Source organism: Myxocyprinus asiaticus, chromosome 25 (assembly GCF_019703515.2).
Source record: "Myxocyprinus asiaticus isolate MX2 ecotype Aquarium Trade chromosome 25, UBuf_Myxa_2, whole genome shotgun sequence".
NCBI lineage: Eukaryota > Metazoa > Chordata > Actinopteri > Cypriniformes > Catostomidae > Myxocyprinus > Myxocyprinus asiaticus.
In genome coordinates this window covers 41,082,289-41,105,496 of record NC_059368.1, presented here as the reverse complement: position 1 = coordinate 41,105,496, position 23,208 = coordinate 41,082,289, and the positions used below count along the sequence as shown (strand labels likewise).

At 37.1% G+C, this 23,208-nt stretch overlaps 2 protein-coding genes across 4 annotated transcripts; both read left to right on the top strand.

Moving 5' to 3' along the window:
* Window positions 1–329: 329 nt before the first annotated feature.
* On the top strand, window positions 330–10,705 carry sprtn (SprT-like N-terminal domain). Of its 2 annotated transcripts, XM_051654764.1 has the most exons (6): window positions 330–571; window positions 1,982–2,136; window positions 2,307–2,406; window positions 3,304–3,432; window positions 3,618–3,915; window positions 7,669–10,705. In XM_051654764.1, exons 1-6 carry the CDS (start codon window positions 470–472, stop codon window positions 8,796–8,798), a joined length of 1,914 nt encoding a protein of 637 aa, XP_051510724.1. In that variant the 5' UTR covers window positions 330–469; the 3' UTR covers window positions 8,799–10,705. The 2 variants fall into 2 exon arrangements, with proteins under 2 accessions (XP_051510724.1, XP_051510723.1); XM_051654763.1 differs by lacking the exon at window positions 330–571 and having other exon boundaries at window positions 593–2,136.
* Window positions 10,706–11,274: 569 nt separating this feature from the next.
* LOC127415875 (protein FAM89A-like) lies at window positions 11,275–17,705 on the top strand. Of its 2 annotated transcripts, none has more exons than XM_051654887.1 (3): window positions 11,275–12,073; window positions 12,870–13,122; window positions 13,825–17,705. In XM_051654887.1, exons 1-3 carry the CDS (start codon window positions 12,039–12,041, stop codon window positions 14,098–14,100), a joined length of 564 nt encoding a protein of 187 aa, XP_051510847.1. In that variant the 5' UTR covers window positions 11,275–12,038; the 3' UTR covers window positions 14,101–17,705. The 2 variants fall into 2 exon arrangements, with proteins under 2 accessions (XP_051510847.1, XP_051510848.1); XM_051654888.1 differs by having other exon boundaries at window positions 11,282–12,078.
* The last annotated feature ends 5,503 nt before the right edge of the window (window positions 17,706–23,208 follow it).

Genomic DNA, 23,208 nt, shown 5'->3' with positions numbered 1-23,208 from the left:
ACAGTTTGAGTAAAAAACAGCAAGACCAAAAGGTTTCAGGAGAGGTTTCTCAAAAGGTACACGTTTTATCAATGTAATTCCTATATTTCTTTAGGAAGTTCACTTTGTTGGTTATGACCATATTTTTGCAGAAACGTCTCAGTCTAATACCAATATTAGGGTGAATAAACATCAAATTACTGATTCAACTTTTGATTTGTTTCAGAAGCGGTCAACACTCCGTGCAACTATTTTGAGGTCAACCGTTTTAGTTCTCCGCATAACATATCCCAGCATTCCCCGCTCTGTTATGTTTTGTTTGGTCAATATGGTCTTAAACGTTTTAGTAACATATATAATTTATTAGAATCTTCCATATAATAGTATCTGTATCTCACCAAATTGTTTTGCTCTGTTTAAGTAGGTAATTTAGCATTCATTAAAAATAAAATGAAAATAATTTCACAGGACTCTCACACTGTGCGTCGTTATGATTGGCCAACACTTTTATTATTATTATTATTACTATTATAGGTCTCCAAATGGAAGGAGTTCGTCCTTCCAAGGAATTCATTCATACAAATATATACAGGTGGTTCCAAAGATCCAATAAATCAAAATGTTGGCATAGGAGTGTTTATACCTAAATTTAAAATAGAGATGAGTCAAAAGTTAAATAATTGTTTATCGGTATATACTGCAGAATTGATTGCCATAATAGTAGGTTTGCAATGGATAGAGCAAAAAAATACCGGTTAAGGTGGTTATATGCTCTGATTCAGTTTCAGTCCTGAATAGTATTTTATCTGCAAGATCAGAAAGGGAAGATTTACTCTTGGAAGTCTATTCTCTGTTGCAGGTTAACAGTAAATGAAGTGATGATACAGTTTTATTGGGGACCTGCACATGTTGGGGTGTTAGGAAATGAGGTGGCTGATATATTAGCCAAAAGTGCACTTGAGAAAAGAGAAGTAGATATTCAAGTGTAAATGGGGAAAGGTGAGATGAAAGCTATAATTCAGAAGGAATTGAATAAAGAATAGCAGGGAAGATGGGATAGTAGTAGCAAAGGTAGGTGGCTTTATAAAATCAGGAAGATAGTGGCAAGTAAATGGTCTATTGGAATGAATAGAATGGAGGAAGTATTGTTAGCTAGGGTCAGACTGGGACATACAGGCTTAAACTCAACTTTGGCAATTATGAGTAAACACAGAGATGGATTGTGTGAAACTGTAGGATGTTAGAAACTGTAGAGCATGTACTGTTGGTATGTGATAAGTATAATGAATATCGTAAAAACTTATTTGAGAGCATTGAGGGTAGATCAGTAAGTGTAGAGGATATTTTGGGTCTAGCGGATACACAGGTGTATAAAGCACTTTTTACCTTTCTACATGACACAGGTTTGGATAGAAGAATATAATATGGTGCAATGCTGGGATTGGGACTGTGTGGGGATAAAGGATGGAGGAGCTGAACACGCAGCGCCATCTAATGCCGGATACACAACATAGCTCTATGATCTATCATCATGTTTTTACACTGTTTTTAGGCAAAAGGGTGTAGGATATAAAATACGGTAGGTGGCGGTAATGCTCCTAGGAGTGAACGGCCATTAACAAGAAGAAGAATAAGCGTTCGTCCATTTTCTTTCAAATGTTTTGACGTTATTCATAACATTTACATCATCAAAATGTACGATTAGACCGATTTATATATATTAAATAAATAAATAAAACATTACAGTCTATAAAACAGGAGTTTTGGTGGTCATGATTAACGGTTACATGTAGAGATTTTGTGCAGGTTAATGGTGGCGGATGATATGTTTTTACTGAATCTGACGATGGAGGATGAAGACTTTCTACTCGCTCTTCGTTTACAAGAGCAGTTTGATAATGAGACATCGGCTCCTGCGTGGACTGATGATGACGACTATCCGTCAAGTAAAAAGCGAAAGATTGACTCCCATGATCTGATGGATGTTATTTCACACTCTCAGTCCAGACCAGACAAACCGATGTCCATCGTGGATGGGTCTTGGGAGATGCTCGATCCCAATCCGGACGTGAGAGCCATGTTCCTACAGTTTAATGACATGTTCTTCTGGGGGAAACTCAGCGGTGTGGAGGTGAAGTGGAGTGCACGGATGACACTGTAAGACTCATAAATTAATTACAAGTACCGATTCTGTCAGACAGGTGAATAAACTTTATTGACAGCTGCAGCATAGCACATAGAATGCACAATGTACAGTACACAACTTGTACTGTGAATTACAGTCCACTTATGTTCATTTCTGGGATAATGTTGTTTGTCTCTCTCAGATGTGCTGGGGTGTGCTCTTATGAGGGAAGAGGAGGCCTGTGCTCTATTCGACTCAGTGAACCGCTATTAAAGCTCAGACCCAGAAAAGATCTTGTGGAGGTTGGTTAAACATTACATTTACTTTTGAATCAATTATGCAGGTTAAAATTAATGTAATAAAGGTTACAAATAGCATTTTGAAAAAAAAAAAGAAAAGAAAAAAATGACCATTGTGAAGGGTGAACATTACCTTCAGCCCCCACATTCCGGTCAAAAAGCCTCCTCAAAAGTGGGTGCAATAGCTGTTTCAGGAGGAGAGTAGTCTTCCATGATCATCTGCAAACTCCCTTTCAGATTTGGCTCAGTTCTGGGATGTAACACCCACTTTATTGATCCAGTCAAGCCCCTACACTTTTTCTCAATGATTATTGTGTTTCACTCAGAAGTAGGTCACATTACGGAAGTAAAATGGATTGTGAATGCTGTTTCATTTGGACTTTTAAGCAATTAGTAGACATTCTAATCCAGAAAGATTTACAAAAGACTTACAACTGACAGCCCCATCACCATCAATGGATCACCGGTGGAGAGAGTCAGCAGCTTCAAGTTCCTCGGTGTCCACATCACTGAGAAACTCACATGGTCCGTCCACACTGAGGCCGTTGTGAAGAAGGCTCACCAGCGCATTTTTATTGAATACAGTCTTCTTATTTGTGTATATTATTATGTGTATATTGTGTTGTGTAACAAGATGTGTAAACTGTGTTGTGTGTAAATCAGATATTTATTGTAATTTTCATACTGTTATGTTGCTTGGAACTGCACCCAAGACTTTCACCCACTGTTGCACTTGTGTATATGGTTGAGTGACAATAAAGGGATTTGATTTGATTCGAAGTGTTTTGTTTCACATGTTAGACTGATCAGCAGATCTTCACCAGATGTATCGTGCCAAATGTTTGATCAGTTGCAGCTATAAGTTTTAGAGTATGCAATGAGCTATTTGTCTTTCCACAGACTCTTCTACATGAGATGATCCATGCTCTTCTCTTCGTGACTCAAAACAACAGAGATCGAGATGGCCATGGACCAGAATTCTGCAAACACATGAACAGAATCAACCAAGCAGGCGGTACCAACATCACTGTAAGGCATACTGATTAATAGTGTCTGCTAAGACTATTGCTCATACATTGGGTTAGGGATTTGAACAAACCCTTATCCCTAAGTATTTATGTTTGTAACTCACCCCACAACATTTGTGCTACTGGCATGAATGAAATGTCATGACTGATTCTAGTGTCTATGCTGTAATAAATCTCTCTTCACAGATATATCACTCTTTTCACGATGAGGTGGACGTGTACAGGCAGCACTGGTGGCGATGTAACGGGCCATGTCAGAATCGCAGACCATTCTTTGGATACGTAAAGCGTGCAATGAACAGACCTCCCTCGACCAGAGACCCCTGGTGGGCGGAGCACCAGAGGACCTGCGGTGGAACATACACCAAAATCAAAGAGCCAGAGAATTATGGCAAAACAGGCAAAAGTAAAAGGGATGGAAAGAAAGAGAAGAATCCTTCAACTGACAACTCCGAGAAGACAAAACCTCCTAGCAGCACTACAGGTGACAGTAAACATCATTAAACCAGGCTTTGTTCACACTGCACCTAATTCAGATTTGTTTTTCAAATCTGATCTTTAGGACTGACTCTTCGCACTGTCACTTTGCAAGTGATGAAATATGTAGTCAATATCCAATATATTTAAACTGGTTGTTATAATAATTACGTAAGCATCAGCATGATGACAGGAGACTTTCTTCTACAACAGCTGAGAGTAGCTGTCAGTGGAAAGGGAGGATGTAAAACTGGAAATGTTTGACTAAAAACTGTTTCTGCTATATTCATCTTTGCATCTCACTTTGGCACTGACCTTAAGAGGTGCATTTGCAATGGAGGCTGTATTTTATACTGTGTCATAAGCATACTATTCACTGGCAAAATACTGTAGTTGAGTGTATTCTGACACAGCTGTAGACACTCCTGTGCATTATGTATGGTGTTCAGGGTTCCAGTAGTCAGGGCCATAGAAAGTGGGGTGAAAAGTGTTAACGATTCTAGGGGCCTAAAGGAACGGGGCCACAACAAATTCAGAACTATATTTAAATAGGAAAGGGGCCCAGAGCAATATATAGTGAGGGGGCCCAGAATTCCCTGCTACGGCCCTGCCAGCAGTCATGGAAAACCGGAAATATCATGACTCATATGGGTCATCATGTCAACTTTTAGTTAACAAACATGGAAATTTAATGGAAATTAATCATCTGAAAAGGTATCCGGGTTATTCTTTGTGGAATCAACCCTGGGAACTTTCCTGGCTGATTTTGTTCATTTAAAATATTTTTTCTGAAGATAAGAACATAATGAAGAACATAAATTATATTGAAAGCCAAAATATTAAAAACCATGGATCAGTATTTTCTGTGCAATCAAATATGGGTCAAAATAATCACCTATGATTTTGGAGCAAAACTACAGGTCAAAATAACCTTTCAAATTATTTTATTTTTATGCAGAGATAGAAAGGTCTTTTATTACTTCAGTACATCTTGTTGCATTATATGCCAATGGTGCGAGTTCAAAAAAAATTTGTGTTATTTCTCCAAGTTTGAGTGTTACTTCAGAAGTATTAAAGATATCTTAATATCCTTTAAGATTCTTGCTTTGGGGAGAGTTTTATTTGCAGGTTTGGAGCAATTGTAGCTCGTTTTTTATTAATTGCTGCCGGAAGACGCCGCAGAGCAAGTGTAATATATGATAGAATAAATCGCTGAAATGGAAGTGATGCCCATATGCTGCAAGCCTCTGCATATCTGGGAGCATCTGTGCTAAAAACTGTTCAGGTGGATTGTGAGGACCCACTTTATTGACCAGCTGTGGGTTAAACACTTCTGAATGTCAAGAGCTATTTTCGAAAATAACTCATAACACAGGCATGAATGGTCAAAATGTCATCGTTTTGCGTCAGGTTTCCATCAACTTAATGTGCATTTTGACTAATGCGAAACTCTAGAAAATCCACCTCCTCTTAGCGCATTAAATTGTAAGTGATTTTTGAGTTTATTCGCATATATAGCATTTCCATTCAGGATTTCTTATGCGGAATTTGAAAATGTGCGTAAAAACAGTTGGATGGAAACCCAGCTAGTATGGCTCCATCCAAATTTTTAAAAAATTGTTCCCATTTTCAATGGTCAAAAACGAAATATACAGTGGCATGCAAATGTTTGGGCACCACTGATCAAAATTTCTGTTGCTGTGAATAGCTAAGCGAGCAAAAGATGGCCTGATTTCCAAAAGGCGTAAAGTTAAAGATGACACATTTCTTTAATATTTTAAGCAATTTTACTTTTTATATCCATCTTTTACAGTTTCAAAATAACAAAAAAGGAAAAAGGCCCAAAGCAAAAGTTTGGGCACCCTGCATGGTCAGTACTTAGTAACACCCCCTGGCAAGTATCACAGCTTGTAAAAGCTTTTTGTAGCCAGCTAATTGTCTTCAATTCTTGTTTGGGGGATTTTCGCCCATTCTTCCTTGCAAAAGGCTTCTAGTTCTGTGAGATTCTTGGGCCGTCTTGCATGCACTGCTCTTTTGAGGTCTATCCACAGATTTTCGTTGAAGTTTAGGTCGGGGGACGTGAGGGCCATGGCAATACCTAAAGAGGCGCAAGCTGAAGGTTGTCCATTGTGGATTTTGAGGTGTGTTTAGGATCATTATCCTGTTGTAGAAGCAGTCCTCTTTTCATCTTCAGCTTTTTTACAGATGGTGTGATGTTTGCTTCCAGAATTTGCTGGTATTTAATTGAATCCATTCTTTCCTCTACCAGTGAAATGTTCCCCTGTGCCACTGGCATCAACACAAGCCCAAAGCATGATCGATCCACCCCTGTGCTTAACAGTTGGAGAGGTGTTCTTTTCATGAAATTTTGCACCCTTTTTTCTCCAAACAAATCTTTGCTCATTGCGGCCAAAAAGCTATATTTTAACTTCATCAGTCCGCAGGACTTGTTTCTAAAATGCATCAGGCTTGTTTAGATGTTCATTTGCAAACTTCTGATGCTGAAATTTGTGGTGAGGACGCAGGAAAGGTTTTCTTCTCATGACTCTTCCATGAAGGTCATATTTGTGCAGGTGTCGCTGCACAGTAGAACAGTGCACCACTACTCCAGAGTCTGCTAAATCTTCCTTAAGGTCTTTTGCAGTCAAACAGGGTTTTTGATTTGCCTTTCTAGCAATCCTACGAGGAGTTCTCTCTGAAAGTTTTGGTCTTCCAGACCTCAACTTGAACTCCACCATTCCTGTTAACTGCCATTTCTTAATAACATTACGAACTGAGGAAACGGCTACCTGAAAACGCTTTGCTATCTTCTTATAGCCTTCTGCTTTGAGGGCATCAATTATTTTAATTTTCAGAGTGCTAGGCAGCTGCTTAGAGGAGCCCATGGCAGCTGATTGTTTGGACAACATTTGAGGAGTCAGAGTATGTATAAAGCTTTGAAATTTGCATCACCTGGCCTTTCCAAACTATGATTGTGAACAAGCCACAGCCCTAACAAGCTAATTAAGGTCTGGGACCTTGGTAAAAGTTATCTGAGAGCTCAAATCTCTTGGGGTGCCCAAACTTTTGCATGGTGCTCCTTTCCTTTTTTTCACTCTAAAATTGTACAAAATAAAAATAATACACTAATATTGCTTAAAATGTTGAAAAGAATGTTTCATCTTTAACTTTATGCCTTTCGAAGATCAGTTCATCTTCTACTCACTTAACTATTCACAGAAACTTTGACCAGGGGTGCCCAAACTTTAGCATGCCACTGTAGGTGACATGGTATGAAGCTAGTTTATCTTGTCCAACAAAACAAATGTCTTAAGTATAAATAATGGTTAAACTAAAAATGTACCTTTTATTTATTCACATAAAAACAATTGTCAAAATGTCAATTTTCGAGAGTCCAAAAAGTACACTATTATTAAGATTAAGTGACACATGTGGCTCTTCGGTTAGTGCAATCCCTATATCTAGTTTTCAGAATTGTACATCTGCAAAGCTCTGAAATGCATCATTAGGGGTCCAAGAACCAAATATGCTGAAACTCTACTGTATTTATACTAATTTTATTGTTCCTGAATGACTGATTCTCCCTCTTGAATAACAAAAACTGTTCAGACTGAAACACGTCTCAAAATCAGATTTTAATCAGATTTCAAACCACATTAAAATTTTGATAAGGATTAGCTTCTTTAAATATCAAAGTCTAAACATGTTTTTCTTTTCTCTTTACATCTTAAGTGACAGAATTATTTGTATTACATTGCAGGCTCTGGCTCACAAGACATCAGAAATATCATTCCATTCAGTGGGAGAGGTTTTGTACTCCGAGGGAATAGTCAGATATCCATGGACAAACAACCCAGCCAGAGTCCCTTAAGTCCTTCAAGGGCACAGCCCAATCCTCTGGTTTCTCCTCCTAGTAATGACTCGGTCTCTCTTCCAAGACCATGGTCCAATGAGACAAGCTCAGACAAAAGAGTCAGCTTGGGTACATCAAATATTCTCCGCCAAAAATCTATAAGCAACACCAATGCCTTCATCAACATCAATGGCTCACCTGTGAGAATTTCTAAAGTCAACGGCAATTTGAGGGCCAAGCAGACGACAGTGCAAGATCTCTTCCAGGCCAAAATCTGCAAATCTCCAGAGAAAGCAACCAGTGCTGCTGGGTCTTCCAAGCCTATCACAAATGGCTCAATAGAAAACACTGCTAAATATAATGGTCCAACTGCGTCAGTTACCAATTACCTAATATCTTTGGGTAAAACAGACATGATCAATAACTGTCATTCATCCAGTGTCACAGGATCAAAGCCTGGCTCTACTAAGCCTCATCTCTCCAAATATTTTGGAAGTGCTGAAAATGCTACAAGAAAATTCCCAGATTCAAATTTGAAAACTTTTGGAAACTACAGAAAATCTGAAACTAGCACACCAGGTCACATTTCTAAGTACTTCAGTAGTAATCAAAGACCAGGGTTGAATATTACAACCTCAGGATTCAGTAACACTGGCAGTCCCCAGAAGCCAAGTACAACTGCTTCAGATTCTAGTTCCATACACTTTGGAGGCTCCAAAAAGCCTGGGTCCAATTTTCCAAGCCCTAAAAATATTGGCAGCCCCTGGACATCAGGGACAATGACTTCAGGAGCCAGGAAAAGATCATGGGAAGAGCATAACTCGGCACATATCTTTAATAACTTCCAGCAGACTATCAATGAAACCACCACAACCACAGTAAAGAAGCGAGAGGAGATCAGAAATGCTGGTCTGTCTGCAGTCAGGGATCAGGAAGCAAACAGTCATCCAGTTCAGATCACCATCCACTGCCCTGTCTGTCACATCAAAGTACTAGAGTCCAAAATAAATGAGCATTTAGACTCCTGTCTCATGTGATCTCTGAAGACTCTAAGCTCAGAGAGGCTTTTAAGGAACAGTTCACCCAAAAATGGAAATACTGTCATCATTTACTCACCCTTCAAATCTGTAACATAAAAGGTGAATTTTTGAAGAATATCATGGCCTTCTTTTTGATATAATGACTGTCAAGCTCCAAAATGACAATGAAGCATTGTGAAAGTATCCTAAAAGTAGTCTGTACGACTTGTGTGCTGTGTTCCATGTCTTTTGAAAAATGATGGCTTTGTGTAACGAACAGACTGAAATTTAAGTCATTATTCACTGAAAATCTTCCCCTCCGCTGTAGCTCTTAATTTTAATATGGTGCCATCATAGATTCTCACGTGGATCGTGATCAAATGTCAGTGCCATTTTCTTCAAATGTTGTCAGTGTGCCATTTTTCCATTTGATTTTTGTAACTTGGCAGAGTGCAAGATTTTCAGTGAATAACAATTTAAATTTCAGTATATTCTTTATATAAAGTTATCTGATGACTTTAGAAGACTTTTAATGATGCTTTGTGTGTTGTTTTTTTGGTGTTATTTTGGAGCTAGACATAACCAGTCCCCTTTTACTTTCTTTGTGGTCTGGATATTCTTCTAAAAATTACTTATATTGTTTCACAGAAAAAGTCATACAGCTTTGGAACAACATGAAGGTAAGAAATGATGACAGAATACAAAAAAAAAAATAAAAAATATTGGGTCAACTATTCCTTCAACATGGGGCTTAACCTATTTAGGCTCAATCTCAGATAAAAGATACAAGAAAATCTGTCATGGTGGTGTGACATTTTAATTTCAACGCAATAACAATGTGAGTCACAGTTCTTAAAATACATTTTGAACTCGTTGCCACCCAGTGTCCCACCCAAAATGACGATTTCAACAATACAGGGAATTTTCTCAAATGCTTTTGTAATATTTCAGCTACTGACTTATTCTAACTCATTCTGTACTTAAATAAGACTCGAGAGTATTTGCATCATGGGAAGAATGGTGGGTGTGGTCAGTGCTGGTTTGATTGACAGCTTAGTTGAGCTGTCACTGTCCTTGTGTTTGTCCATGCCCGTGGTTCATGTCTGATTCAGCAGTACTGAATTTTGCTTGCTGTTTGATGCAGGATTTAGATGTGCTTAGCTATCTGCAGGATCAGGCTTTCCAAGAACAGTTTCGTCTTGGTGTCATTAATAACAATAACATTAATAACCTGGTTCACTCGTTCTAACACTAAATTGATTTACCTATGTAAGGAGAGCAGAAGACAGTGACTGGTTTAGTGTTGGACATGCTCCAGGCATCGGTTATGTCATATGCAAGCAATTTTAGCATGCACTACTGGTTTTGATAAAGGCAAACAGTGCTGTTATTTGGTGATTTTTCTGTTGGATGAATGAAGACCTTGCACGTTATTGTTGAAATGTTGGTTTATTTTTGTCCTGACATTAAAAACTATTGGCTTTTTATTATTAATATTTGCATTTTAATATAAATGTTGAGAAGTTTCTAGTTTTATAAAATGGTTATAAATAGTTGTTGTTTTTGTTACAAAAATGTCCATATCTCATTTTACACTGATAAAAAAAATGCCTTATTCATGTTTTATTGATGTTGTCTTTTAATAGTGGTTGAAATAAATCTTCGTTGAAGTGTTTTTGTAGCCTTTCGCCAATTTGAAACACTTTACATTCTATGTAAATGGTAACATAGGTGGTGAAAGATTTGATTAAATCTCTATACATATTTATTTTCCATTATATCATAACTTTTAAGAATTGTAAACCCTAAGTGATAGATTTTTGTTAATTGGCCAAGTTGGTGTGTTTATTGGCCGATATCTGTAATCTCAAAATAAACAAATATTCCCTCACAATCATAAATATAATAAATTTTATATATATTCATTTTTATTGTGAATTTTCATTAAATATAGTGTAAAATAAGTGTTCATTGGACCACAATTTTGTGTACATCTCACTTGATATTAAATTGTAACGTATATATCAGCATTGTATTGATTAGCCTGCTTTCTAGAATCAATTGGGAAAAACTTCACGATAAACCATATTATTTTGTGAGCTTTTTACACAAAACATAATTAAGTCAGAAATATGCCTCAAGACATGAACCAAATGTGGTTGCAAATAAAAAAAGGGGAACATACTGAAGAAGTAAAAATAAATCATATTCATTTGCATTAATTTCAACTTTTCACTCAAATTGATATGCTGATAATATCGTTTATTACACTGAATGAAAAATAGAAGCATTTCACTAGTGGACCCTAGACTTTTGGACCCCACTGACTGCACATACTATATTATATTGCTTGTTGATAAAAGGGACAGTGAGATTAAACAGTCGTTCCGTGTAGGTGTATGTGTGCGTGTCATGTCCGAATGCTTGAAGTCCAGCTGCAGCTGGGTGTGTGTTGTTCCAGAGGGGCGGGTTCGCGGCTGCTCGTGGTCACCATCTGTCTATTACCGACACCTTTGTTCCGTCCAGGGATTCCGGTCGTGACCTCGCCATCACTCAATACTTCTGACCACTTCCTGCTCATGTGCTCTTCAAGCCAACGCTGAGCTGCCATTACAGGACTGTGAGACCCAAGGGCGTAGGTTTGGGGGTTGACAGCGTGAAGCATTTACCCATGTTTCCATTGAACATGGTATCCACATTATTTTTCAGTTAAATTAGGGCGCTGTCATTATCAACCTTGAATGTGGACCACTTCCGGTATAAGCCACACAGCTTTTTTTAGCTATACAAAAATACGACATTATGCCGCTTTATATTACAGGCTGACAATAAATGCCGCCATATTATTATCATTAATTACGATTGTCATGAAGTCATTGGTTTTGAGCGCATATAGTTTCACCGTTTATCGCATTTTACCATCGTTTTATCAGACACTGTTGCACTGGCAGAATGAATGAAATCAGGCGCTGACAGGACAGTCCTCCGCGCCGTCTGACACACCACAATTTTTACACAACCAGCAGAGAGGAGAAAGCTGCCAGGAAAATGCTGCTTCAACTGTATTTTGTTTTATCTTGGCAACATAATAAATGCATTTTACTCTCCGTTTTTGTCAGAGTGCATTCTCTCTTTCTTAGCGGTTCATAGTAAACTGACACGCAAATCTCGCATTCAGCATGGCTTATGAAACATCGCCTTTGGAAATAACTAATTAAAGGCATCTTCGGAGGTTATGTAGGTACATATGAGGATTACATGGAGACCAGAAAGACTGCATCATCACGATCTCGGTAAAGTAAGAGTCAGATTTTATTACCATCTCTTAAACACAACACACAGCAACAAGTGAATGATTTACTTACTCTTTTACTATAAATGCTGACGTTAGAAAATTATCCGACATTGGCACATAATTCTGCTGTACATCCTGTGGTTGTGTTATAGTTTATAAGCCCATATCACCAATTTCTGGTATTATAACCATATAGTTATTTACACTGCGGTCATTGCAGTAGTTCACATTCGCAGGAAGTGCAGCCGCTGCACTTGTTTGTTTTGATTTTTGAGGGGGTTACCTCAATACCTGGCAAAATATTTGTTTTGACCTAATGTGCTTTTAAAATAAAATAAAAGCAGGCCAAGAAAGTATTTTCACCTTTAAGTTAAACATATTTACTTTTAACACCTTTTACGGCCAATAGATTGCAACGTTGTTTTTGGATACAGAATTTAGAATAAAATACAGGCCAGTAAACATTTCGAGATAATATTTTCCATGCGCAAAATGTAGGTTACTGCACAATAGCTGTGCATGGCTGCGCTTTGATCCGAATAAAACATTAATTTTAAACAATGCGCATGAATATCCAATGACCTTCCTGTCCGTCACTGGCAGTCACGCCCAGTCTTCTCTAGATCCCTTTAAAGAGACAGGAAGTGCGAGTTCCAGCCCTACAGATTATAGGTGTTATTCGGAGCTTTGGCTTTTATATGGATTTTTCGACGTTACGTAAGGGTCTGTAAGGAAACCAACACATGCTACTATACACACGTCTGTAAATCTAGCTTGTTATTTGTGTACATTAGTATGAATGGTAAGGTTGGGAATGCAGCAACGGGCGGCATGTTGGCCTGTATTGAGGGTCTACCGCCGCTGCCCAAAAGCCTGAGCGGACTGCTGAACTCCAGCGGTGGATCGTGGCGAGAGATGGAGAGGATGTACGTGAAGAAGACCATGATTCAGGACGACCTGAGCCGTGGAAGAAATAACACGGACAGTTTGCTGGCGAATAAACCAGCAAACCTGGATGCCGCCTTGGCTCTGCTAAGAAAAGAGATGGTAAGGGTAAGACTGTAAGCAACAGCTGTTCTCCTGACTGCAGGCGTTCATTTAACTGTCAGTGGCTTTGAGCTGCCTACCTAGACAGTATGTTTAGGCATCATTGGCCTAAACAGAACATTCGATTCGAACATTTTTGGACATCACAGGCGCGAATTGAAGGTTCGAATCGAACATGTTTGGGCATCATGCGCGTGAATCGATTCAAATGTTCAGAACGTGCCAATGTACTTCAAAAAAATTCTGTTCGAATGTTCGAAACGCGTATGTGACGCTAAAGATTTCTAACAGCATGTTTGGGGGTTATAAAATCATAAAATGCTCGTAAATCGAGCATTAATATTGAGCATTGAAGGTTCCCAAAAGGTCAAATTCTAATGTTCAAAATATATTATCTACCTTTTGTTTATTTTTACTGTAACACTTGAGAACAGTCAGTGGTAAATAATTAATCCCTTATAATGTCAGAAAAGAGCTGAAATTTAGGACCATAAGGCTTTGAATGTAAGCACAAAACATATTACATTATTTGAATTCACTAAATACCTCAGCAAGATGTTGATGTAAATCTTTTGTTTCGAGTCAGTTTGGTCTAGTAAGCAATTTGTTGTCTCTTTGATCTGTCTCTAAGCACTCATTCCAGTTTAGACCAAGTGTTTGTTCTTTAAATTGTGTGCTATAATTACAATACTATTTGTGCAGGTGGGTTTGCGGCAGCAGGACATGTCCCTACTCTGTCAACTCTGGTCCCTTCATGAGTCCATCCAGGAGTACAAGGGCAGCTGCCAAGACCTCTCTGCCGTGTCCAGTGCCGATGGACCATACGGCATGGAGAATGGTTATTTCGACGAAGATGAGGAATATTTTACTGAATCCGGTATGACACCAGCTGAAACACCAGATGGAGATGATATGTCACCCAAAAATGGGACGTCCAAGGATAGTTGGATACATGACTCTTTCCAAATCACAATATAAAAGACATACTTTGTTTGTTTGTTTTTTCTTTAATGAAAGGAATAGTTCACCCAAAAATGTAAATTCTCTCATTATTTACTCACCCTCATGCCATCTCAGATGTGCATGACTTTCTTTCTTCTGCAGAACACAAATTAAGGTTTTTAGAAGAATATTCAGTTCTGTAGGTCCATACAATGCAAGTGAATGGGTGCCAAAAACGTCAAAAATTGACGTTCCAAAAATCACATATAGGCAGTATAAAAGTAATCCATATGACTCTAGTGGTTATTTTTATTTCCATATTTTCTGAAGCAATATGAATGGTGTGGGTGAGAATATTAAAGTGAGAATATTAAAGTAAATGTTCTCAGAAATTCATCTCCCTGCCCAGTAGGGGGCATATGCATGAAGAATGTGAATCACCAAAAACACAAGAAGAATGTGAAAGTTAAAGTGGTGGCTGACTGAGCAGGGAGGAGAATTTATAGTAATAATGGACTTAAATATTGATCAGTTTCTAACCCCTCACCTTTCATATTGCTTCAGAAATGTGGATTTAACCACTGGAGCCATATGGACTACTTTTATACTGCTTTTATGTGACTTGAAGCGTCAACATTTTTGCACCCATTCATTTGCATTGTATGGACCAAAAAGCTGAGAAATTCTTCTAAAAATCTTAATTTGTGTTCTGCTGAAGAAAGAAAGTTACACACATCTGGGATGGCATAAGGGTGAGTAAATGATGAGAGAGTTTTCATTTTGGGTGAACTATTCCTTTAATAAAAACAAGCTGTGCCATAATTTCATTTGCTGGCATTGTTTAGAACAGGCTCTTTGAATAAGAAATTAGAAACAAGGATTATTATTTATTGTATAATACTACAATATAATATTTTTTTGCTGATTTAATCGACATTGGAAATTTTATGAAATCTTTTTTATAAGGGGAGAAGCATATCATTTTATAGTAATGTTTACAGTAATGCATGTTTAAACTTATGAGTTTAAAGAAATTGGTTTGACTTGATGCTTCGCCCAACTGGATTTAGTATTATTTCTCAGTGAATGCTTGAACTGCTACTACTTACCTCACTGGAATGTAATCCAAGGTATAACCAGCAAAAAAAAACTCCACAGCATCACCCAAAAAAAAAAAACCGTCGTGTCCCAGTTAACTGTGGAGACTAACTAATTATTGCCTTCTTTGAGCTTATACACATTTATGTAAGTATAATGTTGATCAGCTGCATTGAACATTTCCACCTTATGTAAACCTATGGTAGATCGTGTATTGTAGATGTTTTATTTATTTACGTATAGTTGCTGCTCAAAGTCTTCCATTGCCTCTCAGAACATTTCATGGGAGTTATCGCTGTGTATCCTTTTCAAATGTCAAGTGACTTTCATTTATATTAAAGTCACCCGTATTGATAATGTGAGATAATAAACCAGTTTTGGCATAAGTAAATCAGCCTTGCTACCAAAAAGAATCCCTTTCCATAGTATATGCTGAATGTGATCTCATAGCATACACATTAAGGAGTCATATATGCAGTCAGATCATGTAAGCATTTCTTTACATTTATTTGATGTGTGGGCAGGGTTGGGGTATAATGGAATACATGTAATGGGATTACGTATTTCAAATACAAAATATTAGTAACTGTATTCCACTAGAGTTACAGTTTAAATCATTGGTAATTAGTTACATTCAAAAACTATTTTGATTACTGAAGAGATTACTTTGCATTTTATTGTCACTTGTTTAATTTAATATTTAGTCCTTTCAGATGGAAAACATTTATACATATAAATAATGTGATCCAAAGTGCATTTGAACAGCGGTTAAACACTTTCTTATGATGTCTTACGTTCATACGAGCAGACAGAGAAGTAAGTTTGGAGCAGAAGAAATAGAAATAAACCTTGTGTAAATTGTCAGCTTTACACTAAGCTAAAAAGCTATTTCTATTCATTTTACATGCATGTTACCAGGCACGATCATATTTTTTTTATCAAGAAAATTCACGTTAGATCATAATTTCTTTTTTTTTTTTTTCTAGTAAGACCTTTGATATTAGGGCAAAAATCTTATTCTTGATGATAATTTTTGTATTGTTTTCCTGTAAAAATATAAAACAAAATCCTTAAAACAAGATCAGTTTGATTTATCTTGTTTTAGAAACAACACTGCATAAGATATTTAGGTTTTTCAGAGAATGTATTTTTAACGTGTATTTTGTCTTACTGTACTGGCAGAGTTTTTATAGTCAAAACAAGTGAAAAAATCTGCCAGTGCTGAAGAAGTAATCTAAAGTATTTACAATATGTTACTGACATTGAGTAATCTAACGGAATATGTTACAAATTACATATTACAGCATGTATTCTGTAATCTGTAGTGGAAAACATTTCAGAAGTAACCCTCCCAACCCTGTGTGTGGGTGATATCATACTGCCTGTTATGCAAATTGTGTCTTCAAACATCAGTTCTATGTGAATAAGTACTGAGGACAGTGCTGTGTAGCTTTCATTTATTGAGAATGTCAAGGGTATAGTTCACACAAACATAAAAATCTTGTCAGTTACTCCCCTTCCTATTGTTCCAAACCTGTATGGCATTATTTCCTCCGTGGAACACAGAAGATTTAGACTAAGGAGGAAGGAAGAAAATCATGAGGGTTTGGAAGAACATGAGGGTGAGTGATGACAGAACTTTAATTTCTACATGAACTATGCCTTTAATACCAGCAGAGAGAGAATTTGTTCTACCTCCTGTGTGTTTGAGCTCTGAGATGTGATGGTAGCCATTTTATTCTCACACCAGCAGACACAAGCGGATGCTTGCTAATTCTCAGCATTTACCCAAACAGATACTATATGATTTTAACAGTCAACACCGGTGCTTATTTACCAAGTCTCAATTCAATTCTGACTTGCTCTTCAAAGTTATAACATTTGGTTTTGGCCAAAACAAAATAAAAAGGGTCCTGTTATGCAACCAGCAAGGCTTTAGGTGCTTTGACCAAAAGCAGCACTGAATAAAGTACTTCACACAGAGTGCCTTGACACCCCTAGGGTTTGAATCCAGGTGTTTTTGCAGCTTCTGGCACTCTATTATCTTATCTCATATCTGTATCCAGCATCTTTGTACATCAGCTCATCCATATTTCATCCTTAACATTGAATCCAGCAAAAGAAAAAATTCCAGAAAACACCAATAATGTCTCACCACCCATCTTCTTACTTTCTACCCTGCAGTGATTTATAGCTTTGATCCTGCCATTTTCTTGCTTGGAAATCCCCACTTGGTTTTTGCAATTTGCATAGAAGTCAGTAAAAGTAATTTTCTGCTTGTTTGATCTCTAAGGTTGGTTTGTGAATTGCTTTCTTTAGTTGTTTTGTATACAAAGATGCTGAATTATTCTGTTAGATGGCATTTGCGTGTTCGACTTGGTCAGTCTGTGTTCTTGAAACTTTTTCAAAGGTCTGGGATGTGAAACATATGTTGATGCAGTTTGAACTTTTTCCAAAAGACCTGGCTATGGACAGTTTTGGAGGATAAATTTTGTATGTTTAATCGTGTGGTAGTAATACAAAATAAATGAAATATCATAATGCATTGCCATTGTTTTTCTTCAAACTCCATTATGCGATGTTTGCACCATGAAATTTGTTATACAATACAAAAGTTTAAAAAATGTGTTTTAAGTCATCATGAAATCAAAGTTGATCAACTTGTATTTTTTAAAACAATTTTTAAATCCTGTTTTTCTCAGAAATACTTCACACTGCAGAAGTAAAATGAGTTGCACACACTTACATGTGACTTTAAAATCTTACAATCAGACTTCCAAAGCCCTTAAAGGAATAGTTCACCGAAAAATGACAATTCTATCATCATTTACACCATCCCAGATGTTTATGACTTACTTTCTTCTGCAGAACACAAATACAGATTTTAAAAGAATATTTTAGCTCTGTAGGCCGATATAACTAAAGTGAATGGTGGCCAAATAATTGGTGTGGATGAGAAAGTGCTGAACATTTAACCCGTTGTACAAATGTGCTTCAGTTTGTTCTGGGAGGCAGCAGATGCCCACCCCTGCCCTAACCCTAACCGTATGGAGCCTGTAAGGCTGAGTAGCCTGCCAGGAACAATGCATGGCACCTTTCACATGGAAAATGTCAGTTCTTTTTTTTACTATAAATCTCCACTTTCACTTCCACATTATTCCTTTTGTTTTTTTGGTGATTCACATTCTTTGTGTATATCACCACCTATTGATCAGGGCTGGTAAAAGGTGGAGATTTATATAAAAAAAATATACTTAAATACTGAAAAAGTCCCACCCTACTTTTTTTTTTTGGTTGAATATCCTGTTTCATTCAGAAATATTATGGAAGTAAAATGGGTTGTATGCGCCTTTACATGTTGACTAATTTCTTTATCAGGTATTATGCAATGAATTGTTGTGGATTCCTCTTTGATGATTCTGTTATCTCAAGAACAATATAATGACAAGAGATATGCTCTGTTTTAGGATGCTGCAATATGACACCAGTCCATTTGTTATTGTTTTTTGAGTACTGTCCCGCTCAAATTGACTTACTAACTGGCAGAACGCTTAGTCCATTGTCCTGATCTGGCATGCACTGACAATAGGATTAAAAGTCACAAGTTCATGCAGTAGAGGAATAACAGCCATGAGTATTCGTGAATGCCTCTGGACAGCTGCAGGCAGATGTGATTATCTCATGATATTATATTGCTCATAAGTTTAACTGTCTTCTCTTTCACCTTTTTTGTGTTATCACAGTACATTTAATGGGATATTGTGTCAATTTTGATGCAGTAAATGTCTTTCAGCAAAAGTGATACTAATTGTTTGTCTTCATTGTTTCCATTTAAGGACGTTTTTATTGTTGTGCACTAAATCTCTGAATCTAAATCCACACCTCTGAGTTTGGGCTTAAGCACCTGTTCAGGAGTTAGTCGGATTACCATAATCTTTATTGAATGTGTTCATGTCACGTTGACTGGGGATTTTCCTGCTCAACAAGTGAAAGACTATGAGGTGCAGACTGGCAATATTTGCAGAGACCATGGCAAAAGGAGCCATTACATCTGTTATTAAAAAAATAAAAATAATTGTGATATGTTTTTTCACTGAGTTACACTAATATTTTATTATCATTATTTTATAACATCTTTTGTAATTTCTTCGTTTTCAGAGTTCCAAGTTGACTTTCTTAATCAGCATTTCAATTCAGAGTAGTCTGGGGGAAAAAATTATCACTGAAGGTTGTATCATTTGCACTACTTTTATTTTACGGCAGCAATTAAACTGAATTTTAACAGTGTATTGCATGCCTCGCTTAAACTCAATGTATAACAGCATATCTTGAGTGATAAGCAGGTTCCAGGGGTATGTGAAATTACTGCTAGGTAAAAAGATAGGTTTTCTGATTAATTGCAATCCTCATTTTGACAATCCCTAAAAAATCCCAGATCGATCTTTTACTCTATGCAAAGTACAGCACCGAGACCCTTTCACTGCGTGTAGAGAGTAATAGTTATACCCGTTCAATTTCATATGTGTCCAAATCAAGATCCACACAATCCATTTGTCACTGAATACTCTTTATTAATGTATTAATACATTACATAAAAAACATTAATACATTTTTTTTTTTTAATCCACTCGTTAATATCACTCAACCAAAAGATGTTTTGGAACTGCCGTATCCTTAAAATCCATTTTAGCACTTGTTCTACATATCAATGTAAATACTTTTTGTAAAAATTCTGCATGTTAACAATAAACATGTAACTATATGTACTGTAACTATATATACTGTGTGTGTGTGTGTGTGTGTGTGTGTGTGTGTGTGTGTGTGTGTGTGTGTGTGTGTGTATATATATATATATATATATATATATATATATATATATATATATATATATATATACACACACACACACACACACACACACACACACATACATACAGGTGCATCTCAATAAATTAGAATGTCATGGAAAAGTTCATTTATTTCAGTAATTCAACTCAAATTGTGAAACTCGTGTATTAAATAAATTCAATGCACACAGACTGAAGTAGTTTAGGTCTTTGGTTCTTTTAATTGTGATGATTTTGGCTCACATTTAACAAAAACCCACCAATTCACTATCTCAAAAAATTAGAATACATCATAAGACCAATAAGAAAAACATTTTTAGTGAATTGTTGGCCTTCTGGAAAGTATGTTCATTTACTGTATATGTACTCAATACTTGGTAGGGGCTCTTTTTGCTTTAATTACTGCCTCAATTTGGCATGGCATGGAGGTGATCAGTTTGTGGCACTGCTGAGGTGGTATGGAAGCCCAGGTTTCTTTGACAGTGGCCTTCAGCTCATCTGCATTTTTTGGTCTCTTGTTTCTCATTTTCCTCTTGACAATACCCCATAGATTCTCTATGGGGGTCAGGTCTGGTGAGTTTGCTGGCCAGTCAAGCACACCAACACCACGGTCATTTAACCAACTTTTGGTGCTTTTGGCAGTGTGGGCAGGTGCCAAATCCTGCTGGAAAATGAAATCAGCATCTTTAAAAAGCTGGTCAGCAGAAGGAAGCATGAAGTGCTCCAAAATGTCTTGGTAAACGGGTGCAGTGACTTTGGTTTTCAAAAAACACAATGGACCAACACCAGCAGATGACATTGCACCCCAAATCATCACAGACTGTGGAAACTTAACACTGGACTTCAAGCAACTTGGGCTATGAGCTTCTCCACCCTTCCTCCAGACTCTAGGACCTTGGTTTCCAAATGAAATACAAAACTTGCTCTCATCTGAAAAGAGGACTTTGGAACACTGGGCAACAGTCCAGTTCTTCTTCTCCTTAGCCCAGGTAAGACGCCTCTGACGTTGTCTGTGGTTCAGGAGTGGCTTAACAAGAGGAATACGACAACTGTAGCCAAATTCCTTGACATGTCTGTGTGTGTTTGATGCCTTGACCCCAGCCTCAGTCCATTCCTTGTGAAGTTCACCCAAATTCTTGAATCGATTTTGCTGGACAATCATAAGGCTGCGGTTCTCTCAGTTGGTTGTGCATCTTTTTCTTCCACACTTTTTCCTTCCACTCAACTTTCTGTTAACATGCTTGGATACAGCACTCTGTGAACAGTGTTTGTGGCTTACCCTCCTTGTGAAGGGTGTCAATGATTGTCTTCTTGACAACTGTCAGATCAGCAGTCTTCCCCATGATTGTGTAGCCTAGTGAACCAAACTGAGAGACCATTTTGAAGGCTCAGGAAACCTTTGCAGGTGTTTTGAGTTGATTAGCTGATTGGCATGTCAGAATATTCTAATTTTTTGAGATAGTGAATTGGTGGGTTTTTGTTAAATGTGAGCCAAAATCATCACAATTAAAAGAACCAAAGACTTAAACTACTTCAGTCTGTGTGCATTGAATTTATTTAATACACGAGTTTCACAATTTGAGTTGAATTACTGAAATAAATGAACTTTTCCACGACATTCTAATTTATTGAGATGCACCTGTACATGGTTGGTAGGGTTACTTTTGAAAGGTATTCCACTACAGATTACAGAATACATGCTGTAAAATTTAATTTGTAACATATTCCGTTAGATTACTCAATGTCAATAACATATTCTGAATACTTTGGATTACTTCTTCAGCACTGGTAGATTTTTTTTCACTTGTTTTGACTATAAAAATTCTGCCCGTACAGTAAGACAAAATACACACGTTAAAAATACATTCTCTGAAAAACCTAAATATCTTATGCAGTGTTGTTTCTAAAACAAGATAAATCAAACTGATCTTGTTTTAAGAATGTTTAGATATTTTTACAGGAAAACAATACGAAAATTATCAAGAATAAGATTTTTGCCCTAATATCAAAGGTCTTACTAGAAAAAAAGAAATTATGATCCAACGTGAAATACTCTAACCAGCCCGTCTGGCAACAACAATCATGTCACGGTCCACATTTTTTCCCCCATTCTGATGGCTGATGTGAACATTAACTGAAGCTCCTGACCCATATCTGCATTTTATGCACTGCACTGCTGACACACGATTGGCTGATTAGATAATCATATGGATGATTGTTGGTGCCAGACGTGCTGATTTGAGTATTTCTGTAACTGCTGATCTCCTGGGATTTTTACGCACAACAGTCTCTAGAATTTACTCCGAATGGTGACAAAAATGGAAAACATCCAGTGAGCGGCAGTTCTGCGGATGGAAACACCTTGTTAATGAAAGAGGCCAACAGAGAATGGCAAGACTGGTTCTAACTGATAAAGTCTACGGTAACTCAGATAATTGCTCTGTACAATTGTAGTGAGAAGAATAGCATCACAGAATGCTATTCTGAGATGCGGGTTGGCGCTGTTTTGGGGGCATGAGGGGGACCTACACAATATTAGGCTGGTGGTTTTAATGTTGTGGCTGACTGGTGTGTATACACTGTATACAGGTGCATCTCAATAAATTAGAATGTCGTGGAAAAGTTCATTTATTTTAGTAATTCAACTCAAATTGTGAAACTCGTGTATTAAATAAATTCAATGCACACAGACTGAAGTAGTTTAAGTCTTTGGTTCTTTTAATTGTGATGATTTTGGCTCACATTTAACAAAAAACCATTTTTTTAACAAAAAAATGAACTTTTCCACGACATTCTAATTTATTGAGATGCACCTGTATATTAAGCTGATCTTAAAAATGCACGAATTCCTTTGCATTTGAGAACAAAACATCAATCCAATTTGTATTATATTGTAAAGAAAGATCACAAGCACACTTTTCAAGCAGAACATTTAACAAAAAGAAGCTTATGTTTTAAATAATAAAACAACAGATATATGGTTTAAAATGAAGACAAATTATTTGGACACTTGATAATGGCTTCATTAAAGATTACAAGTTCAAGTATTTAAGTTTTTAGTTTGCAATCCTTTCATTCACAGAACTTCTTGACAACGTCTGGGCATAGAATCAACAAGTTTCTGTAAAAGCTGTGGTGAATGTTTCCATTTCAGCCACCAAAGCTTTCAGTTCATCCACACTAGAACATCGACGATCTG

Coding starts and splice junctions, on each gene's coding strand:
- sprtn (XM_051654763.1), top strand. CDS start 1,790: ATGGTGGCGGATGATATGTTTTTACTGAATCTGACGATGGAGGATGAA. Junction 3,433..3,617: donor CAGGCGGTACCAACATCACT/GTAAGGCATACT, acceptor CTCTCTTCACAG/ATATATCACTCTTTTCACGA. Junction 3,916..7,668: donor ACCTCCTAGCAGCACTACAG/GTGACAGTAAAC, acceptor ATTACATTGCAG/GCTCTGGCTCACAAGACATC.
- LOC127415875 (XM_051654887.1), top strand. CDS start 12,039: ATGGAGACCAGAAAGACTGCATCATCACGATCTCG. Junction 12,074..12,869: donor ACTGCATCATCACGATCTCG/GTAAAGTAAGAG, acceptor TGTGTACATTAG/TATGAATGGTAAGGTTGGGA. Junction 13,123..13,824: donor CTCTGCTAAGAAAAGAGATG/GTAAGGGTAAGA, acceptor CTATTTGTGCAG/GTGGGTTTGCGGCAGCAGGA.